The sequence below is a fragment of the Atractosteus spatula genome, chromosome 11 (assembly GCF_055471065.1).
Source record: "Atractosteus spatula isolate fAtrSpa1 chromosome 11, fAtrSpa1.hap1, whole genome shotgun sequence".
NCBI classification, from domain to species: Eukaryota; Metazoa; Chordata; class Actinopteri; order Semionotiformes; family Lepisosteidae; genus Atractosteus; species Atractosteus spatula.
Window position 1 is genome coordinate 34,018,855 of NC_142716.1, and position 17,164 is coordinate 34,036,018.

Consider the following 17,164-nt stretch of genomic DNA (forward strand, 5'->3'; position numbering starts at 1 on the left):
TACTCTGTAAGGACGATCCCGTTCCTGGTGACTTATTGCCATTCCACAAGCATGAAAGAGGCAATTGCTAATTAGTCTGTTCCCACTTGCTGTGTTAGACACTGTCTGTTGGTCACTGTTTGCTGAATAACAGCTTTTTACAGGGATTCACTTATAAACTCTTAGAATGGTTTCAACAATAACTATACCTTATACTGTAGTTCTTTTCACATGCATTTCAATGACCAGTCACATGCTGAATAATGCATTGGTGAGCACACTTGCTTTCACACTTCAGAAACGAGAAGATGTTTTTTCAAAGTCTGATGCGTGTGTGTTTCAGGCTGGGTAGACATGTTCAGAGAAACCATTATGAGAAGTTAGGTCTTCATGCTGTCAGAAAGTGATAATCGCCAAGTACAGGATGCCACTTCCTCTGTGACGGTACTGTGACCCATACAGATTACCATCATCTGCAAATGTAAAACCACTTTCAGTGTCGGAAAGACAAGTGTTTTAGCAGATTCAAATTCTTGCTCAAGGAGGCCTTCAGTTTGGTTATTGATTTTCATTGTTCTCCTTCTATATATCCCCACATACAGGCACTCTGAAAGCTCCCTTCTGCTGAGCATTTCCTTTTTATCCCGACTTCCTGGACCGGCTCTCATCCCTCCCTTCCCATCACTGTGCTCGCCTCATCCCAACCCTCCTATACCCTCTTCACCCACCCAAAACAGGGGGACATCATTCGGCCCTTATAGCCCACTCTGGTAATTGGTAATGAATTGATCCAAGGATTTCACCCTGGCTTCTTCCCAGAAAAGCCTGCATATCAACTTAAGCAACATGAATGAGTAAGTTGTTCCACACTCCCACAACCCTGTGTAAAGTAGTGCTTTCTGTTCCACTCCTTGTCCTCCGGTTCATATTTCCCTGTTCATCCTGAAGAAATCTCCTGGATTCCGTGCTTTTGGATTGGGGACCCATGTGATCTTCTCTGCTTCACAGGATTTGAAAGGTTCTCACAAACTCTTGTACACCAGACTGCAAGCATATTTGTGTAAAGTAGTTTTTTTTTTTAGCTTAATTCTGTTTTTTAGGAGTGACTCTAAACTGATTTTGTACTACCGCTTCTAATGTTTCTGTTTATTTTCTGCTAATATTTTTCAGTGTCTTGTTGTTTGTGGTCTGTGAAAGCACATTGTGGGTTGAAAGGATGTCCGCAACTGCTAAGCGGACGGTCGTGACTGCGCTAGGAGATGTTCGCCTTTTGTCCGATCGGTAGATGCCGCTGGGTTTTCCGTCACAAAAGTCACAACGGGGTTAAACCAGTGAGGAGGGGCCAGGGGAGACAGAGGCTCTCTGGCCTGTGCAGACGCTCAGGGGGGAAAAGAACAACTCACAGACACTGCAGAACGCCGGGGGGCAAAGTGCGAATTGCATCAGCTCACCATGCGACTTTGCCCACCTCTGGCTCCTGGGCTCACTCGGACCGCAGCGAGCGCTGTCAGCGCCAGGGAGCCCCTTCACAGCTGGCCTGTTAGACACCCAGGTGAGCAGCTCTTTCTTACTGTTGCTCTTGGCGACGGTCTTGCAGATTGCTGGTATGGCCCCGGGGCCAGAGTCCACATGCTCCGTGCCCAGGTACTGGCCCAGAGCAGTCACTAGTCAGGCTGTTTATCCTTCCCCCTGACTTGACCGATCTTTGTGCAGATTTCTTCCTGCCTCGCCCCGGGTCTGGCTGTGAGCTCTGGGTCACGGACATGCGCTGCGGGTTTGGTTCGTCAATGCACAGGATCAGCCCTCTTCTCCTGAAGTCGAGTAAACAGCACACAATTACCCACACCTGTGCACGGATATATATATAACTGTGCATGGATATATATATAACTGTGCACGGATATAGAACTCCTCTAAGGCAACTCTCTGCCGAGCAGGGCTGGGGCCTCCAGACTGGTGTTGCAGGAGAGGTTGAGTGAGGCACTGGGGTTAATTTATTGAAACATACTGAATAAGAAAGGTCTTTGGGGTTTTTCTCGGATGTTTGTGCTAAAAAAAAGCTCAGCTCACAATTCTTTTCTTTCTTCAGAACTTTTCTCTGCAAAGACTTTCCAGAATAACAACCCTGGACTTTACCCAGTAATAAAGTGGGTAAGACAGCCAACGGAAGACTCCCAGTTACAGACGCCCTCACTTGACTGAATGTCAGAAAGGGCTTTATTGTACCTCAGGTCGATAGAAATACGTTAATACTGCCAGACAACCTCGGTCCTGTGCTCTGACCCCCATTCCCTTGAATATCTTTCACGCCTCTCTCTTTTTATCTCCCTCCTGCCCCTCTGTCTGCCTCCGCTGTCGACCCGCGTCGGTGTCTTCCTGCTCTCCTGTGTCGGCCCCGCTCGCCGCAGACGACATGGTGCGGCGCGTCGCGGTGATCGGAGCCGGGCCCTCGGGCCTGGTGTCCATCAAGAGCTGCCTGGAGGAGGGGCTGGAGCCCGTCTGTTTCGAGAGCAGCGATGCCATCGGGGGCATGTGGCGGTTCAAGGCAAGGCCCGGCTTCGCTCGCTGGTGTTCCGCGAAACCAACAAGTCCGTATGGAGGTTTTCACGGATTCTGGCTGTTCGGGGGGAGAAAAGCCGTCTTTTCTCCGATGGACACTGCATTACACACGGAAGAGATTTCTTTGCACTTCATTCGCTTATGCACATTAGAAAAGTAGAATTATGAGTTTAAATCGCGTAAAATGAATAACCTTTTTTTCAGCTGGACGGTACATAGAATCTTGAGTGTGCAAGTCCGCGTTTCTTTTTTTAAAATTTTGCAACAGGCAATTTAAAGACTTATAGAGACTGTGAAGATCTTTTATAGTGATTCGTGAGTGAATATAATATATACAGTGGTGTGGAAAAGTAAGTACACCCCATGAAAAGGCTTGTCTTTTTTTACATTTGTGGACAAAAGGATATTTGATCATCGTTTCAACAATACTGATTGATAAAGTTGATCTAAGTTTAAAAAATAACATTGAAAAATCACATTTTGCACTCATTTGTACTATTTAAATCAACAGGAATGCAGTTTCCTTATGCAGAAAAGGTTAGTACACCCCTACCTTTACCATTGCATCAAATGCCTAAAATTAGAATCAGGTGCACCAAAACAGGTGCAAATGATTAGAACATCATTAGAGAGTAACTTGGAGGGCACTGCCTACTATAAACATCAGAAACCTGTGGTCTGGTTTGGTCTTAGCAATTGAGGTGCGTGGCTACATCATGCCAAGATCAAAAGAGCTCTCTGAGGCCCTCAGAAGAAAGACTGTTGATGTCTATGAGTCTGGGAGGGGTTTTAAAGCCATTTCCAAGCAATTTGTAGTCAATCACCCCACTGTCCAAAAGATCATCTACAAATGGAGAAAAATTCAAACCACTGGCAATCACTCCAAGCCAGGTCGTCCCACCAAATTCAGCCCAAAAGCTGACTGAAAGGAAGGTTCTTGCAGGAAATCTCCAAGAACCCCAGGATAACATCCAGGGATTTACAGGCAAGTCTTGCCTCAGTCAATGTCAAAGTGCATGAGTCAACCATCTGAAAGAGACTGCACAACTTTGCCCTACGTGCAGGGTCAGGAAGGGAGAAGCCTCTGCTCTCAAAAAAGAATATAGATGCACGACTGAAGTCTGCCAGACAACACCTGGATGAAGCTCAGGACAATTGGAACAATGTGCTCTGGACGGCTGAGACAAAGGGAGAGCTGTTTGGCCACAATGCCAGGGCCAGAGTCAACCGTGAATTCCCCATTGTACCAGAGAGTACTTTAGGAGCATGTGAGGCCATCTGTCAAAAAGCTGAAGCCAAGCTGTAAATGGACCTTGCAACAAGACACAAAAATCCACAAAAGAATGGCTCAAAAAGAAGAAATGGAGGGTTGTGGAATGGCCAAGTCAAAGCCCAGATCTTAACCCCATAGAAGTGCTGTTGGGGGGCTTGAAACAGGCAGTACATGCAAGTAAGCCCTCAAACATCACACAGTTGAAGGAGCTCTGTAAGGAGGGGTGGGCAAAAAGTTCTCCAAGTCGATATAGGAGACTGATAGACAATTACAAGACACGCCTACAAGAAGTGATTTCTGCCAAAGGGGGCAACACCAGCTATTGAAGCTAGGGGGTGGACTTATTTTTTCCACAGCAGACAATTGCATTCCTGACTTTTTTTTTTGTTGAATAAATGATTGCAAAGAATACTTTTCATTGTTAATTGTTAAATTAGATCACCTTTATCTATTAATATTGTTGAAATGAAGATCAAATATCTGTACATGCAAATATGTTGAAGAACACACACCTTTTCATGGGGTGTACTTACTTTTTCACAGCATTGTATAGACATATGCTTAGGGCAGTGATTTCTGCCTTGTCAGAGGGACCTGCACTTTACGGTGCTGGGGTTACAGTAAGGTGCTTACCGTCAGACCCAGTGGGGGCATTTTTTCCTACTTAAATTTCAAATCGAGAAGAGGCTTTTCAGCCTGTTTTGCTCATTGGGTAGTTAGGAGGTATTAATCAGAGGATCTCATCTACTGCAGCTGTTTTTGAAAGAAGCCAGGGTATTGACTTCTATGACATGGCTGGGTAGCTCGTTCCCCACTCCCACAACCCTTTAGGTAAAAAAGTACCTCCGTTTTCAGTTTAAATAGTAGATCTCACTTGTGTTCTTTGCTCGGTGTTTACTGTTGATTCTGGAGAAGCCTGCTGTGTTGACCTTAATGTCAGTGTCGGTGACCTTAATGCTCTTTTCATACTGTACTTGAGTTGGTTCCCTCAGAGCTGTCTCTGCTGGGGAATAAACAGACTCAGTTCATTTAGCCTGTCAGTTTGGGGCATTCTTTTAAGCCCAGAAATGTGTCTAGCTGTTCTTTTCTGGACAGTTTCTAGCACAGCAGTATCATTTTGTGAAGTTGATAGACGTTCTGCACAATATTCTGAAAAAGGTCTTACTTGTTTTAGAATGTTGTGTGGCCTCATGCTCTGTTTGCCTTTTTTATTGCTTCCACACTTTGTCTACCAGAGGTAAGTGATGTCAGCATGGACTCTCATTCATCTGTCAGGTGTGAGCTCAGTAATTCATTTTTGTTTCTAGGTCTATGTGCATTTCATTAGTTTCGGTGTCATCTGTGAACACAAACGATCACTAACTTTCGCACAAGAAGTGTTTTGCACTAGATGTAGTAAAAGTACATATAAAGTCTTAGAAATTGTGTAGTATCTGTAATGCTCTTAAATTCATACTCAGTTTAAGGTTGTTGGCCTGTTTAAAAGTGCTCTGTAAAATCTGGTAACATACAGTACAAGCAGACCCAAGAAATACATTGGACTGCCAAGTTACAAGCCGGAGGGTGTTGATGTCCTCTGTAGCCACTAGGTGGCGCACAACCCACCCCTAGTTTGCAGTGTGGCAGGTATGGGTGATGTTGGAGTCCTCAGGTGTATTGTTCTTCAAGTGAGAGGCTCTCTCTGGTCCCATTTGCGTACTTCTCGAATTCCCTTGCTCCAGAGCGCGTGGTTTTCACACTGGAGTGCTTGCAAAGAGACCACAGATGTCTTAAAGCGCCCTGCGCGTGCCAGGCCTCTCTCTCTAGCTCAGCCTCGCTCACGACTGCTCTCGCTCCCTTCTTGGCAGGAGAAGCCTGAGCCTGGCAGGGCCAGTATCTACCGCTCCCTCGTCGTCAACACCTCGAAGGAGATGATGTGCTTCAGCGATTTCCCCTTCCCCGCCCACTTCCCCAACTACATGCACAGCTCGCGCCTGCTGGAGTACTACTGCCTGTACGCCGAGCACTTCCAGCTGCTCCCTCACATCCGCTTCCAGGTGACTCCGGTGTCCCGGCCCGCGCTCCGCCCGCGGGAGGCGCCCTTCTCTGGGTCTCAGGGTCTCATCGCGGTGCTGCCCATGGTTTGCTCTGCAGAATGCCGCACCATCTAATTGCCAGCCGAGATATCACACACCCAGCTGCAAAATGAAGGATTCGACTCTGATTGCATACAACGCTATCATATTTTTACACGAATTTAGCACAGGTACTTAAGTGAATAGACATCTTACAACAGTGAAAACTTTTCACTCCAGGTCAGTAATTGCAAGTAGTCCCATGTTCATTCCTCCCTTATAATGCACTTAAGCATTATAGCTTCTACAATGTGGCACTAAAGAGCACAAAAACATTTACAAACGAGAGGCCATCCACTGGTTCTTCTGGCCTGTTTACTGGTTAGTAGCTGATTGATCCAAGGATGTGTCTGTAGAGAAGCTGGAATATCAGCTTCAACAACATGGAAGAGCTTGTTCCACTCCCCCACAGCTCTTTGGGTAAAGAAGTGCCTGCTGTTCTCAGTTTTCAATGCTCTTTCGTGTAGTTTCCATTTATGTCCTCTGTTGATGCTGAATGTGTCTGCTTGGTTGACTTTGTCAGTGCCTTTAGGGATTTGAAAAAACCCGTATCAGGTCCCCTCACAATCTTACAAAGCAGTTTCTTCAGCATGTCAGTTCTGCTCCCCAGGAATGTGTGTGAGTAACAGTATGTGCGCTGTGTGATTCCCTGTGGCTGTCAGACCACCGTGCTCAGTGTGAAGCAGCGCCCGGATTTCTCTCGCTCCGGCCAGTGGGAGGTGCTGACGGTGGACAGAGAGGGACAGGAGGAGAGCTTCGTCTTCGATGGGGTGCTGGTCTGCACGGGACACTATACTCAGCCACTTCTGCCCCTCGGAGACTTTCCAGGTAGGCGCAGTCTTCCCACTCTCCCCTGCAACTTGCCGATGATATGACCTGAGGAGGAAAGAGCTCGGCTGGGTAGTTATCTGCCGAACAGGAGAAGGAAGGCAGGAAACCCGAATCCAGAAACTACAGTAGCTGAGCTGGTACCTGGCATTTCTTGATGCTTTTTAAACGGCCCGAAACCAATGACCCTGTTCTTCTCACTCCATGGGTCAATGCTAGGCATCGCGACGTTTGAGGGACAGCACTTTCATGGCTGGGAGTACAAGGATCCGGATAAATTCCGTGGGAAAAGGGTCATGGTGGTAGGGATTGGAAATTCTGGAGGGGACATCGCTGTGGAGATGAGCAGAGTGGCTGAACAGGTGTGTACAGTTCCATGCAGTCTCAAACCCGCCCTTAAACTAAAGCTGAAGGCGCAGAAAGGTGACACTACAGAGTTGTGTGTTGCAACCTGCCTTCTGCAGTCCTTCAGAGACCAGCACCTGTACAAATTTACATTATTGCTTCGACTAGAGAACAGAACTGGTGTCTGACACACTGCACGGGGGCATTATGGTGTCTGATGCACACCGTGCATGGGGACAGTCTGGTGTCTGACACACACTGTGCACGGGGACAGTCTGGTGTCTGACACACTGTGCACAGGGACAGTCTGGTGTCTGACACACACTGTGCACGGGGACAGTCTGGTGTCTGAAACACTGCACAGGGACAGTATTGTGCATGGGGACAGTATGGTGTCTGACGCACACTGTGCATGGGGACAGTATGGTGTCTGACACACACTGTGCACGGGGACAGTATGGTGTCTGACACACTGCATGGGGACAGTATGGTGTCTGACACACTGTGCACGGGGACAGTATGGTGTCTGACACACTGTGCACGGGGACAGTATGGTGTCTGTCGCACACTGTCCACGGGGACAGAACTCCTGATGTTTCTAAAGTATTACACTGCAATGTTCTCTCTGTTCGCCTCTCACAGACATTCCTGAGCACCCGTAAGGGGGCCTGGGTCATGAGCCGTGCTTCGGACAGAGGGATGCCCCTGGACATGACGAAGATCTCACGGATCGTTGGCTTCCTGGCAGAATGGCTGCCTGCCTGTCTGGTGAACTGGCTCTGGGAGAGAACGCTGAACCAGAAGTATGACCACAGCGTGTATGGGCTCCAGTCACAACAGAGGTATTGAGCTCACCTGAGAGTCTGCGCATCTCCTGCAGCTACCAGAATGTGTTCCCTGTAGATAAAGTGTTTATTTGGTATTATTGTTTTGTTCATAAACAATTACAGTAAGACATGTACAGTATATAGCAAGGTGGATAGCAGGCCCTTTCCTTTGCTTAATGGTTTTATTATAGCCAGAGTAAATCAGAAATTCTTCTTAATTCTTACAGTGCATTTTGACATTAATGGCAAGTGATTACTCTGTAGGAAGCTGAAAGAACAGGTATCTGTAAAGGCAATTAAAGAAGGAAGAAAGAAATGTAATTCTAGTTAAATGTAGGTGTTTCCCAAATCTTGTATGGACTTAAATTCCAGGTGGGTCAAGTATCTATAACAAGACAAAACACCAGCTTTGCATGTGTAAGTCACTTTGGACAAGAGTGTCAGCCAAATGAAATAACGATATTAAAGTATGAGGTAATGATATTAAAATAACGATGAGTTAACAATGTTAAAGTAATGATGTCTGTGATCAGACTGTTTCTGTCTCAGCTGTGCCCTGTGATTTGAACTGCAAAGAACCCGTTTGCAAGCCACTGCCTCTCCTGCAGGGTGTTAAAACAGAGGCCGCTGATCAATGACGACCTGCCCTGTCGGATCCTCCTGGGGGCGCTCGTCATGAAGCCCCACGTGCGCGAGTTCAGGGGCTCCAGCGTGGTGTTCGAGGACGGGACGGTGGAGGACGGGATCGACGCTGTGGTCTTCTGCACGGGGTACAAGTACAGCTTCCCTTTCCTGCCCGCCTCCCTCTTCACCCTGCCTGGGCAGCGGCTGGCCCTGTACAAGCACCTCTTCCCTCCCGCCCTCCAGCCGCCCACCCTGGCTGTGGTGGGCCTCTTCCAGGCCAGCGGGCCCATCATGCCCATCGCAGAAATGCAGGTGCGCTGGGCGACACGAGTCATTGCAGGTAAGGGTCTCCCTCCTCACCCCCGAGCCCCACTCTCGACTGGAGGCCCCCCTCCTGCCACTCTACCGCATGTCAATGCGCAAGAGACAGCGACACACTGTGCTAAGGTGCGGGCAGCTCTGATTGCTAACAAAGCAGGCAGTTTGATAAGGGAAAGTCCGAGACTGCAGAACATTTTTCCTGCTGCGTGCTTCAAGGTCGGAACAGTCTCACAGAAAGCAGAGTTTTTATGAAACCCCCAGAGGTTACTCTGAGCGATCATCTGCTGTTGCTTTATAAAGAGAGCAGAGGGGGAGTGTCCACACAGTAACTCATCAGGACACCAAGGTATGAGACTCTGAAGGAGTTCAAATGAGCAGGATCGTCCTGCGACCAGAGGGGAAAGAACGCAGTGAAATCTCTGTGGCAGAGTGCTCTTGGATCGATTTTAGCATCGCCATGAGCCTTTCCAGTTGTAGCCATTCCTCGTACTCTCAAGTGACGCTTTAAGTGGTAAGTGATTTACAGGTTTGCCGTCTCTGAGAATGTTTGTTCTGTCGTGACTTAGGGCTTAACAAGCTGCCCACAGAGGAGACGATGCTGAAGGACATCCAATGTGAAACTAAGAGGATGGAGAGGAGGTAAACTGCACACAACCAGAGGACAGCACGTACGGTAGCTTGACTGTGCATGAGCACTGTACATCCCTCATCACTTCTGTAGTGCAGGTATAAAAGTGGCTGAACAGGCATTCATGGCCCCTACACTGTCTGTGACATCTTTCAGGACCTACCATTAAAACCCCTCCAATGGACATATTTTTAAGATTTTACCACCTTTTAATTTAGAATTCCTGTACATTTCCTTTGCCCTCTCAAACTGGCATCAGCTGTCACTGCCTTGTACCGGCATGAAAGGGGTGTAAAGCCAGCCTATGCAGCCTCTGAAACAGCTCACTGTCAGGTTTCATGAGCTTCTTCACACAGAGCAGGAGCCCACAGCACGAACAGCCCTGCCCCGGTGCCAGGCAGAGAGGTCATGTGGCTCCCTGATAACTCCGTGAGCTCACTGCTGTCCAGCCAATCAGAGAGCTGCCTGAGAAGCCACTTGAATCCAAGCAGACTTTGGACCCGCCTGTCCCTAGCAGTGCCTGGACAGTTGTCTGCCCCCCAGTTCAGACACGCTCAGACTAGTGACCCCTGGGCTGCAGAGCCCAGCCTCTCCCTGCTGAGCAGCTCAGGGGCCCCTTACGTTCTTCACACAAGCTGCTTTTGTGAAATTCTAAAAAAAAAAAGTCCATTAAAAAAAAATCTGAGGAAATGGAAGATTTTAAAAAAGCCATTTAAGTTCTGTGCACAGCAACAATAATGTTTAAAGGAAAAATTTGAATGTTAGAGCTCAGACTTCTCCTGCTCTAGGTTCCCTCAGCTGTGTGAGCTGGCTGACCGGCTGTCTCTCCCCGCACAGGTACACTGCGAAACTGGCCCCCCTCCAGGTGGACTACATCCCCTACCTGGACAGCCTGGCCGCGCAGATCGGGGCGCGGCCCAGCCTGATGGGGCTGCTGCTGCGGGACCCCCGCCTGGGGCTGAGTGTGCTGCTGGGCCCCTGCACCCCGTACCAGTACCGGCTGTCCGGGCCGGGCCAGTGGGCCGGGGCTCGCAGCGCCATCCTCACGCAGTGGGAGCGTGTGGAAGAGCCGCTGAGGACGCGCCGGGTCCCACACCGGCCCCGGGCCCCCGGCCTGGCGCTGGCGCTCAGGGTGTCGGCCGCTGCCCTGCTGCTCTCTGCCGCCGCCGTCGTCTACATTCGCGGGGAGCCCCCTGCCCTCCTGCGGGACCTCTCTGTGCTGCCTGGAGCCTGGACACTGTGAGGCTGGGCTGTCGGAGTCACGTCTTGTTAACACGTATTAACACATCAGCCTCTGCTGGGATAAACGAAAACAAAACTCACAAAAAAATCACAGCGCTGGTGCAGAGTGCTTGACTGTGTAACTTTCTTTCTACTATATAGCACGCATTTTCCATTCGTGTCCTCTGTACTGGACCGGGTGTGTGTGTGTGAGGTGTGTCCTCTGTTCTGGATCAGGTGTGTGTGTGTGAGGTGTGTCCTGTGTACTTGACCAGGTGTGTGTGATGATTAGATCTTACTGAGATATCAAAATCACGCAGATATCAAATGCCAAGCACCTCTTGTGCGAAACAGTAAAAAATAATGCTCTACAGATGACAAAAATAAATTTGAAATATCTCCTCAAACAAACCTCAGTCATTTGCCCCCAATTAATAACAATCACTCTCACGTGGGTGACACCCTATTACACACATGCAAATAATCGTTCCCTAATTGTTAACTAACCACTTAGTTCATAATCACATATAAAAGAGGTTGGAGACAGATGGTCAAAGAGGAGGAAGAAAGGTATCTCAGGCCCAGATAGAGCTGCTCAAAGGAGTAGAAGAAGACCTGGCCAAAGGATGCAGCCTGGTTTCACTCGTTCAGCTGTGGCATAAACTCTTAGAATATTCAGACTTGAGAATACTGTAGGTAAGAGATCATATATTACTTCAGTTTTGTTACTGTATGAAATGAATGGAGTTCTCTTTCTCATCCTTTTTGGCTGGCAGAAATGTATTGTTCCCCATAAAAGAACTGACAGAAAACCACTCTCTGATGGCCGAGACAAGGTTTGCAGTGCTGAACAGGATGCTGCTGCTGTTGAAATGCTGTTTGCAACTAATGTCATATATTGGCAGGAAATCCAGGCAGCTATGTTTGCAGACAATATTGCCTTTTCGAACGTCAGTAGTGTCAGTACTGCAACAATTGACCAGGTGTTGAAACAACACAACTTCAGAGTGAAGCAGCTCTGCAGGAGCCCTTTGAAAGAAGCAGTGACAGAGTGATGGAGCGGAGGTACCGGTATGTACAGGTAAAGTGGCATCATAGTTCTGTTTTGCCTTACATAGAGTCTATTTAATTTTAGATGCTTTATGGTGAATTATTAACCATATTTCATTTATTGCCCCCTTGGAGGATGATGCAAGTGGAAGCGAATGCGTTGCCACGGGTGTTTGTATATGTGAAGCTCCGTTCAATATGTGAGGAGGTGTGGGAGAAACCTCATTGGTTACAGGGCTACAGTTAAGGTGCCAGGTCAAAGAGGTGAGAATATACAGTGGTGTGAAAAAGTGTTTGCCTCCTTCCTGATTTCTTATTTTTTTGCATGTTTGTCACACTGAAATGTTTCAGATCATCAAACAAATTGAAATATTAGACAAAGATAACACAAGTAAACACAAAATGCAGTTTTTAAATGAAGGTTTTTATTATTAAGGGGGAAAAAAAAATCCAAACCTACATGGCCCTGTGTGAAAAAGTGATTGCCCCCCCTGTTAAAACATAAATCAACTGTGGTTTATCACATCTTTGGAAAGCTGAGTTCAATTTCTCTAGCCACACCCAGGCCTGATTACTGCCACACCTGTTCTCAATCAAGAAATCACTTAAATAGGACCTGCCTGACAAAGTGAAGTAGACCAAAAGATCCTCAAAAGCTAGACATCATGCTGCGATCCAAACAAATTCAGGAACAAATGAGAAACGGAGTAATTGAGATTTATCAGTCTGGAAAAGGTTATAAAGCCATTTCTAAAGCTTTGGGACTCCAGCGAACCACAGTGAAAGCCATTATCCACAAATGGCAAAAACATGGAACAGGGGTGAACCTTCCCAGGAGTGGCCGGCCGACCAAAATTACCCCAAGAGCGCAGCGACGACTCATCCAAGAGGTCAGAAAAAACCCCACAACAACATCCAAAGAACTGCAGGCTTTACTTGCCTCAGTTAAGGTCAGTGTTCATGACTCCACCATAAGAAAGAGACTGGGCAAAAATGGAACTCTGCCATGCAGGCCAAGACGAAAACCACTGCTGAGCAAAAAGAACATAAAGGCTCGTCTCAGTTTTGCCAGAAAACATCTTGATGATCCCCAAGACTTTTGGGGAAAATACTCTGGACTGACAAGACAAAAGTTGAACTTTTTGGAAGGTGTGTGTCCCATTACATCCGGCATAAAAGTAACACAGCATTTCAGAAAAGGAACATCATACCAACAGTAAAATGTGGTGGTAGTGTGATGGTCTGGGGCTGTTTTGCTGCTTCAGGACCTGGAAGACTTGCTGTGGTAAATGGAACCATGAATTCTGCCGTCTACCAAAAAATCCTGAAGGAGAATGTCCGGCCATCTGTTCGTGACCTCAAGCTGAAGCGCACTTGGGTTCAGCAGCAGGACAATGATCCAAAACACACCAGCAAGTCCACCTCTGAATGGCTTAAGAAAAACAAAATGAGGACTTTGGAGTGACCTAGTCAAAGTCCTGACCTGAATCCGATTGAGATGTTGTGGCATGACCTTAAAAAAGCGGTTAAGGCTTGAAAACCCTCCAATGTGGCTGAATTACAACAATTCTGCAAAGATGAGTGGGCCAAAATTCCTCCACAGCGCTGTAAAAGACTCATTGCCAGTTATCGCAAACGCTTGATTTCAGTTGTTGCTGCTAAGGGTGGCCCAACCAGTTATTAGGTTTAGGGGGCAATCACTTTTTCACACAGGGCCATGTAGGTTTGGATTTTTTTTTCCCTTAATAATAAAAACCTTCATTTAAAAACTGCATTTTGTGTTTACTTGTGTTATCTTTGTCTAATATTTCAATTTGTTTGATGATCTGAAACATTTCAATGTGACAAACATGCAAAAAAATAAGAAATCAGGAAGGGGGCAAACACTTTTTCACACCACTGTATATGGCAGATGATAATGTCTGTGAATCCTGGTGTGTTTTGAAACGTCACACTTTGTTAGAAGAAACAGAAATTATAGTAAAAACCAAGTAAGGCAAGCACTATGTTATGTAGAGTACAGCTGGTTTTGAAAAGATTTGACTGAACCCTTATTGATGGAAGATTCACTATTCAAAAATTAACTGTTAAGTCAATTTCTGTCGTAAACTGGGTAAAAATGTAAGCTGAAATAAGACAAGAACTAGAGATTTAAAGACTTTTGCAGCTCTACTGAAAATGAGCATCAGTAGTATGGTTTGCTTCCAAGTTCAGGTGTGAAGTTCTGAACCAAGTGTACAGTCTATCTACTCCCCAGTTCATTGGTACTGTACATAGAGTATTTAGAGACACCCTCCTGCTGAATGGTGTTCAGCTACAGAAATATCTATTTCCAGGTAAATGTGGACGTAGACAAATGGAAAAGGTGTCAAGAGAGTCTCTGTGAAAGTCGGATACCTGCAAAGTCATTCAGTGGTAGGTGTGGGTGGGTGTAGACTCCCGTACAGACCAGGACCCGGTCAAAAATGTAGACTTCCTGTCCATCTTTGCTCACAGTAACTACCTCCCACTGTCCGGAGCGGAAAAAATCCGGGCACTGCTTTACACTGAGAACATGGGTCGGAGGTACACACACACACATACAGTACAGACACAGAGGAGCCCAGTTAATTATGCTCGCACCTACCCTGCACGTGAACATCTCTTGTATATTGAAAGCCTGGGTTCTGGCTGTGACAATAGATGATTTAGTACTGTAAGTATTTCTGACTTTATAATGCCTGAAAACAAATATCCCAGGAACCTTTCCAACAACTCATCTTCAACGTGTTCAATGTGTTCTACCATCCATTAGCCTTCCTTAGGGCTGCTATGGAAATCAATTGAAATGTGACATTTCTTGAAGGCACATGACACATGGCACGATTATTTCCTCCTGCCCCTGTCCTTCATACTATATCAAGATTTCTGCTGCCAAAGAAATGAGATAGGCCATTTTTTACCTTAAGAGCACTCTTCACTATTGATATTTTTTTTCAGAATGACAACCAAATTTATCTCTGAATTATGCAAACTGTAAAAACACATAAAGAACTTGGCACTTGCAAAGTAACTCTCCCATTGAGCAGTCAAAACTGTGGGGAAATGACACCCGGTGAACCTTCTGGGTCTCCAGGTGTCGTGAGAAATATCAATTTAGTGTGTGCAACAGTAGAGGAAAATCAGTCCTGAACATGGTGAATAAGTACAAGAAGGGAATGAACAGCCACACCCACACAAGTGCTGCAGCTCTTTGTCACAGTGGGAAGTAAGACTGACACGAATAGTAAATTGTTCTGACCTGGAAGTGGATGTGAGGGCGCAGCTGGAAGTGCTCAGCGTACAGGTGGAAATACTCCAGCAGGCGCGAGTTGTGCATGTAGTTGGGGAACTGTGCCGGCACAGGAAAGTCGCTATAGGACATTATCTCTTTGGAAGTGTTGACAGTGACAGATCGATATATGTTGGCCTGGCCAGCCTCAGGCTTCTCCTGAGAGATAGAGGCAATGAGGGGGTAAAGTAATTAAATTGGGCAGTGGGTCATCATTGCAATGTGTGCCTTGAAAAGAGGCCAGAGAAGGTGGAAAACGTGAAATTTAACACTTTTGTTGAACCATTCATCTGAAGTTATCTTGACCTTACAGTACACAGTACATGTAAAACTATAATACAGAAAGACATGCCATTGCCATGAAACATACATGCATGGAGAATTTTCTTTTGCTGAAACAGATTTTAACTGAAAAGGTTAAAAACTCCAGCCTAGACCAGCGCAGTCCTAAAGTCTTAAAAATGAGCATCTTAATGCATCCAGTAGGTGAAAACATGCTGGCACTACCAAGGATAATTAACAGTATGATCAAGAAGGACTACTTAGACTACTGTCCAATTTAGAAGTTATGCACACAGAACTTTCCACTCGTTCGCTGGCAGTTGTACTGCTGTATAACCAGTATCTCCTTCTCAGTGCTGAAATAAAAGCTGTTCTCACCTTGAACCTCCACAGACCCCCGATGTCATCGCTGCTCTCGAAGCAGACTGGCTCCAGACCTTCATCCAGACAGCACTTGATACAGGCCAGCCCAGAACACCCGGCCCCGATCACAGCAACACGACACGCCATCTCAGCTGTGCGGAGAAGACAGGGGGCCGCAGAGAGAGACGGGGGGATTTACTCTGAATTAAGTCAAACTGCACAGACTGAGGGACGCTCCTGCACATCCTGCCCTTTGATACTTCTCTGACCTGAGCCTCTCATCCAGCTGTTTCCTGAAAGCAGCCGGGGTATCGTCTTCAATAACATGAGCTTGTTCCAGACCCCCACCACCCTTTACGTAAAGAAGCGCCTCCCTTTTCTCTCTTTGGAACTGTAGTTTTCACTTTTGTCCTCTGGTTTGTGTTGTGCCGATTCTGAAGAAGACCATTGAGTTGATTTCCACTATGCCCTTTTGAATTCTGGCTCTTAAAATGGGATTTCTAATAATTACCTCTGTACTTTAATTCATTAGTGGGAAAATATAAATGATGCAACCAAGATTACCATAAATACGTTTTTCTTGCAGCCAAATGTTGAAAAAATATTTTAAGTAATAAACCAGATAAACAACAAAGTTGTTTACAAGAGGTACTTAAATGAATAAGAGAGCTTATAAATGGATAAGAAGACAAAGTTTATATACGTTAATACGTTTCTGAAGTAACAGAGATGGAACGAGTTACCTTCTTTGAGCAGTGTGTTTTTTATTATAGGCAGTTCAGGTTATTGTCACATTCCTGCTGCTCTCTTAATGCTTTACATATTCCCCATTTATAAAACATTACAAACATTAAAAGTTTATTCAGACGCATACTCCATAAGAACATTTTTCTTACCCTCTTGATGTATTAAAACTTTGTAGAACAAGTCTTGTGGCACCACTTCTCTTGTCTTCTTGCCCAGACTGTTGAATGGCGGTGACTGGGTGTCTTTCTCTGATTTCCCTTTTCGCAACCTCACCGTCTCTGTTGTCCTGCCTCTAAACTCCCTGCATTTATCCTTTTCAAAAACTGTGACAGCCTCTGGTCCCTGTTAATTGGTTGCAAGTACAGTATGTAAGTCATGACCTGGCAATGAGCCTGCCAATAAGTTACACAAGCGCCCCACACCTAAAGCTAATTTCTTTTCACCACGGCTTCAATTGATTACCCCTCCCTGTCACTGATATTATTACTCCTGTCTGAATTCATACGGGGCTTACATACTGTATGTACATCATATTACACAAAATGCTCCAAACATAATAGAATTGACTTTAAGTATAAGTATACGCATTAGCACGTTACAAAAACTTGTACTATATAATTTTCATAACAAAAACCGCATTCCATTCTGTAAGGAGCCTGGGAGGGGCCATTGGGGGCCATCGCTATAACTTTC

General features: G+C 46.2%; 2 protein-coding genes across 5 annotated transcripts; one reads left to right on the plus strand and one right to left on the minus strand.

Moving 5' to 3' along the window:
* Positions 1 to 1,479: 1,479 nt before the first annotated feature.
* Positions 1,480 to 15,834, plus strand: LOC148823896 (flavin-containing monooxygenase 5-like). 4 transcript variants are annotated; one of them, XR_016093721.1, is made up of 10 exons: positions 1,480 to 1,531; positions 2,388 to 2,524; positions 5,659 to 5,847; positions 6,588 to 6,753; positions 6,973 to 7,115; positions 7,741 to 7,940; positions 8,534 to 8,889; positions 9,437 to 9,509; positions 10,336 to 11,800; positions 15,755 to 15,834. XR_016093721.1 is itself a non-coding variant. In XM_088926933.1 (9 exons), exons 2-9 carry the CDS (start codon positions 2,393 to 2,395, stop codon positions 10,739 to 10,741), a joined length of 1,665 nt encoding a protein of 554 aa, XP_088783059.1. In that variant the 5' UTR covers positions 1,480 to 1,531; positions 2,388 to 2,392; the 3' UTR covers positions 10,742 to 11,941. The 4 variants fall into 4 exon arrangements, 1 of the variants encoding a protein (XP_088783059.1); XR_016093723.1 differs by having other exon boundaries at positions 6,639 to 6,753; XR_016093722.1 differs by lacking the exon at positions 15,755 to 15,834 and adding an exon at positions 14,106 to 14,122.
* Positions 14,138 to 16,149, minus strand: LOC148823897 (flavin-containing monooxygenase 5-like). The gene is made up of 3 exons (XM_088928165.1): positions 15,740 to 16,149; positions 15,030 to 15,238; positions 14,138 to 14,315 (listed from the first exon to the last, which is right to left on the minus strand). Exons 1-3 carry the CDS (start codon positions 15,869 to 15,871, stop codon positions 14,138 to 14,140), a joined length of 519 nt encoding a protein of 172 aa, XP_088784291.1. The 5' UTR covers positions 15,872 to 16,149.
* Positions 16,150 to 17,164: the final 1,015 nt, after the last annotated feature.

Excerpts from the sequence above, each read along its gene's own strand:
- LOC148823896 (XM_088926933.1), top strand. The coding sequence starts at position 2,393 with ATGGTGCGGCGCGTCGCGGTGATCGGAGCCGGGCCCTCGGGCCTGGTG. Across the intron at positions 7,941-8,533 it reads GGGCTCCAGTCACAACAGAG|GGTGTTAAAACAGAGGCCGC; the intron begins GTATTGAGCTCA and ends CCTCTCCTGCAG. Across the intron at positions 8,890-9,436 it reads GGCGACACGAGTCATTGCAG|GGCTTAACAAGCTGCCCACA; the intron begins GTAAGGGTCTCC and ends GTCGTGACTTAG.
- LOC148823897 (XM_088928165.1), bottom strand. The coding sequence starts at position 15,871 with ATGGCGTGTCGTGTTGCTGTGATCGGGGCCGGGTGTTCTGGGCTGGCC. Across the intron at positions 15,239-15,739 it reads GGGGTCTGTGGAGGTTCAAG|GAGAAGCCTGAGGCTGGCCA; the intron begins GTGAGAACAGCT and ends TCTATCTCTCAG. Across the intron at positions 14,316-15,029 it reads GTCAGAACAATTTACTATTC|TGTAAAGCAGTGCCCGGATT; the intron begins GTGTCAGTCTTA and ends CCATGTTCTCAG.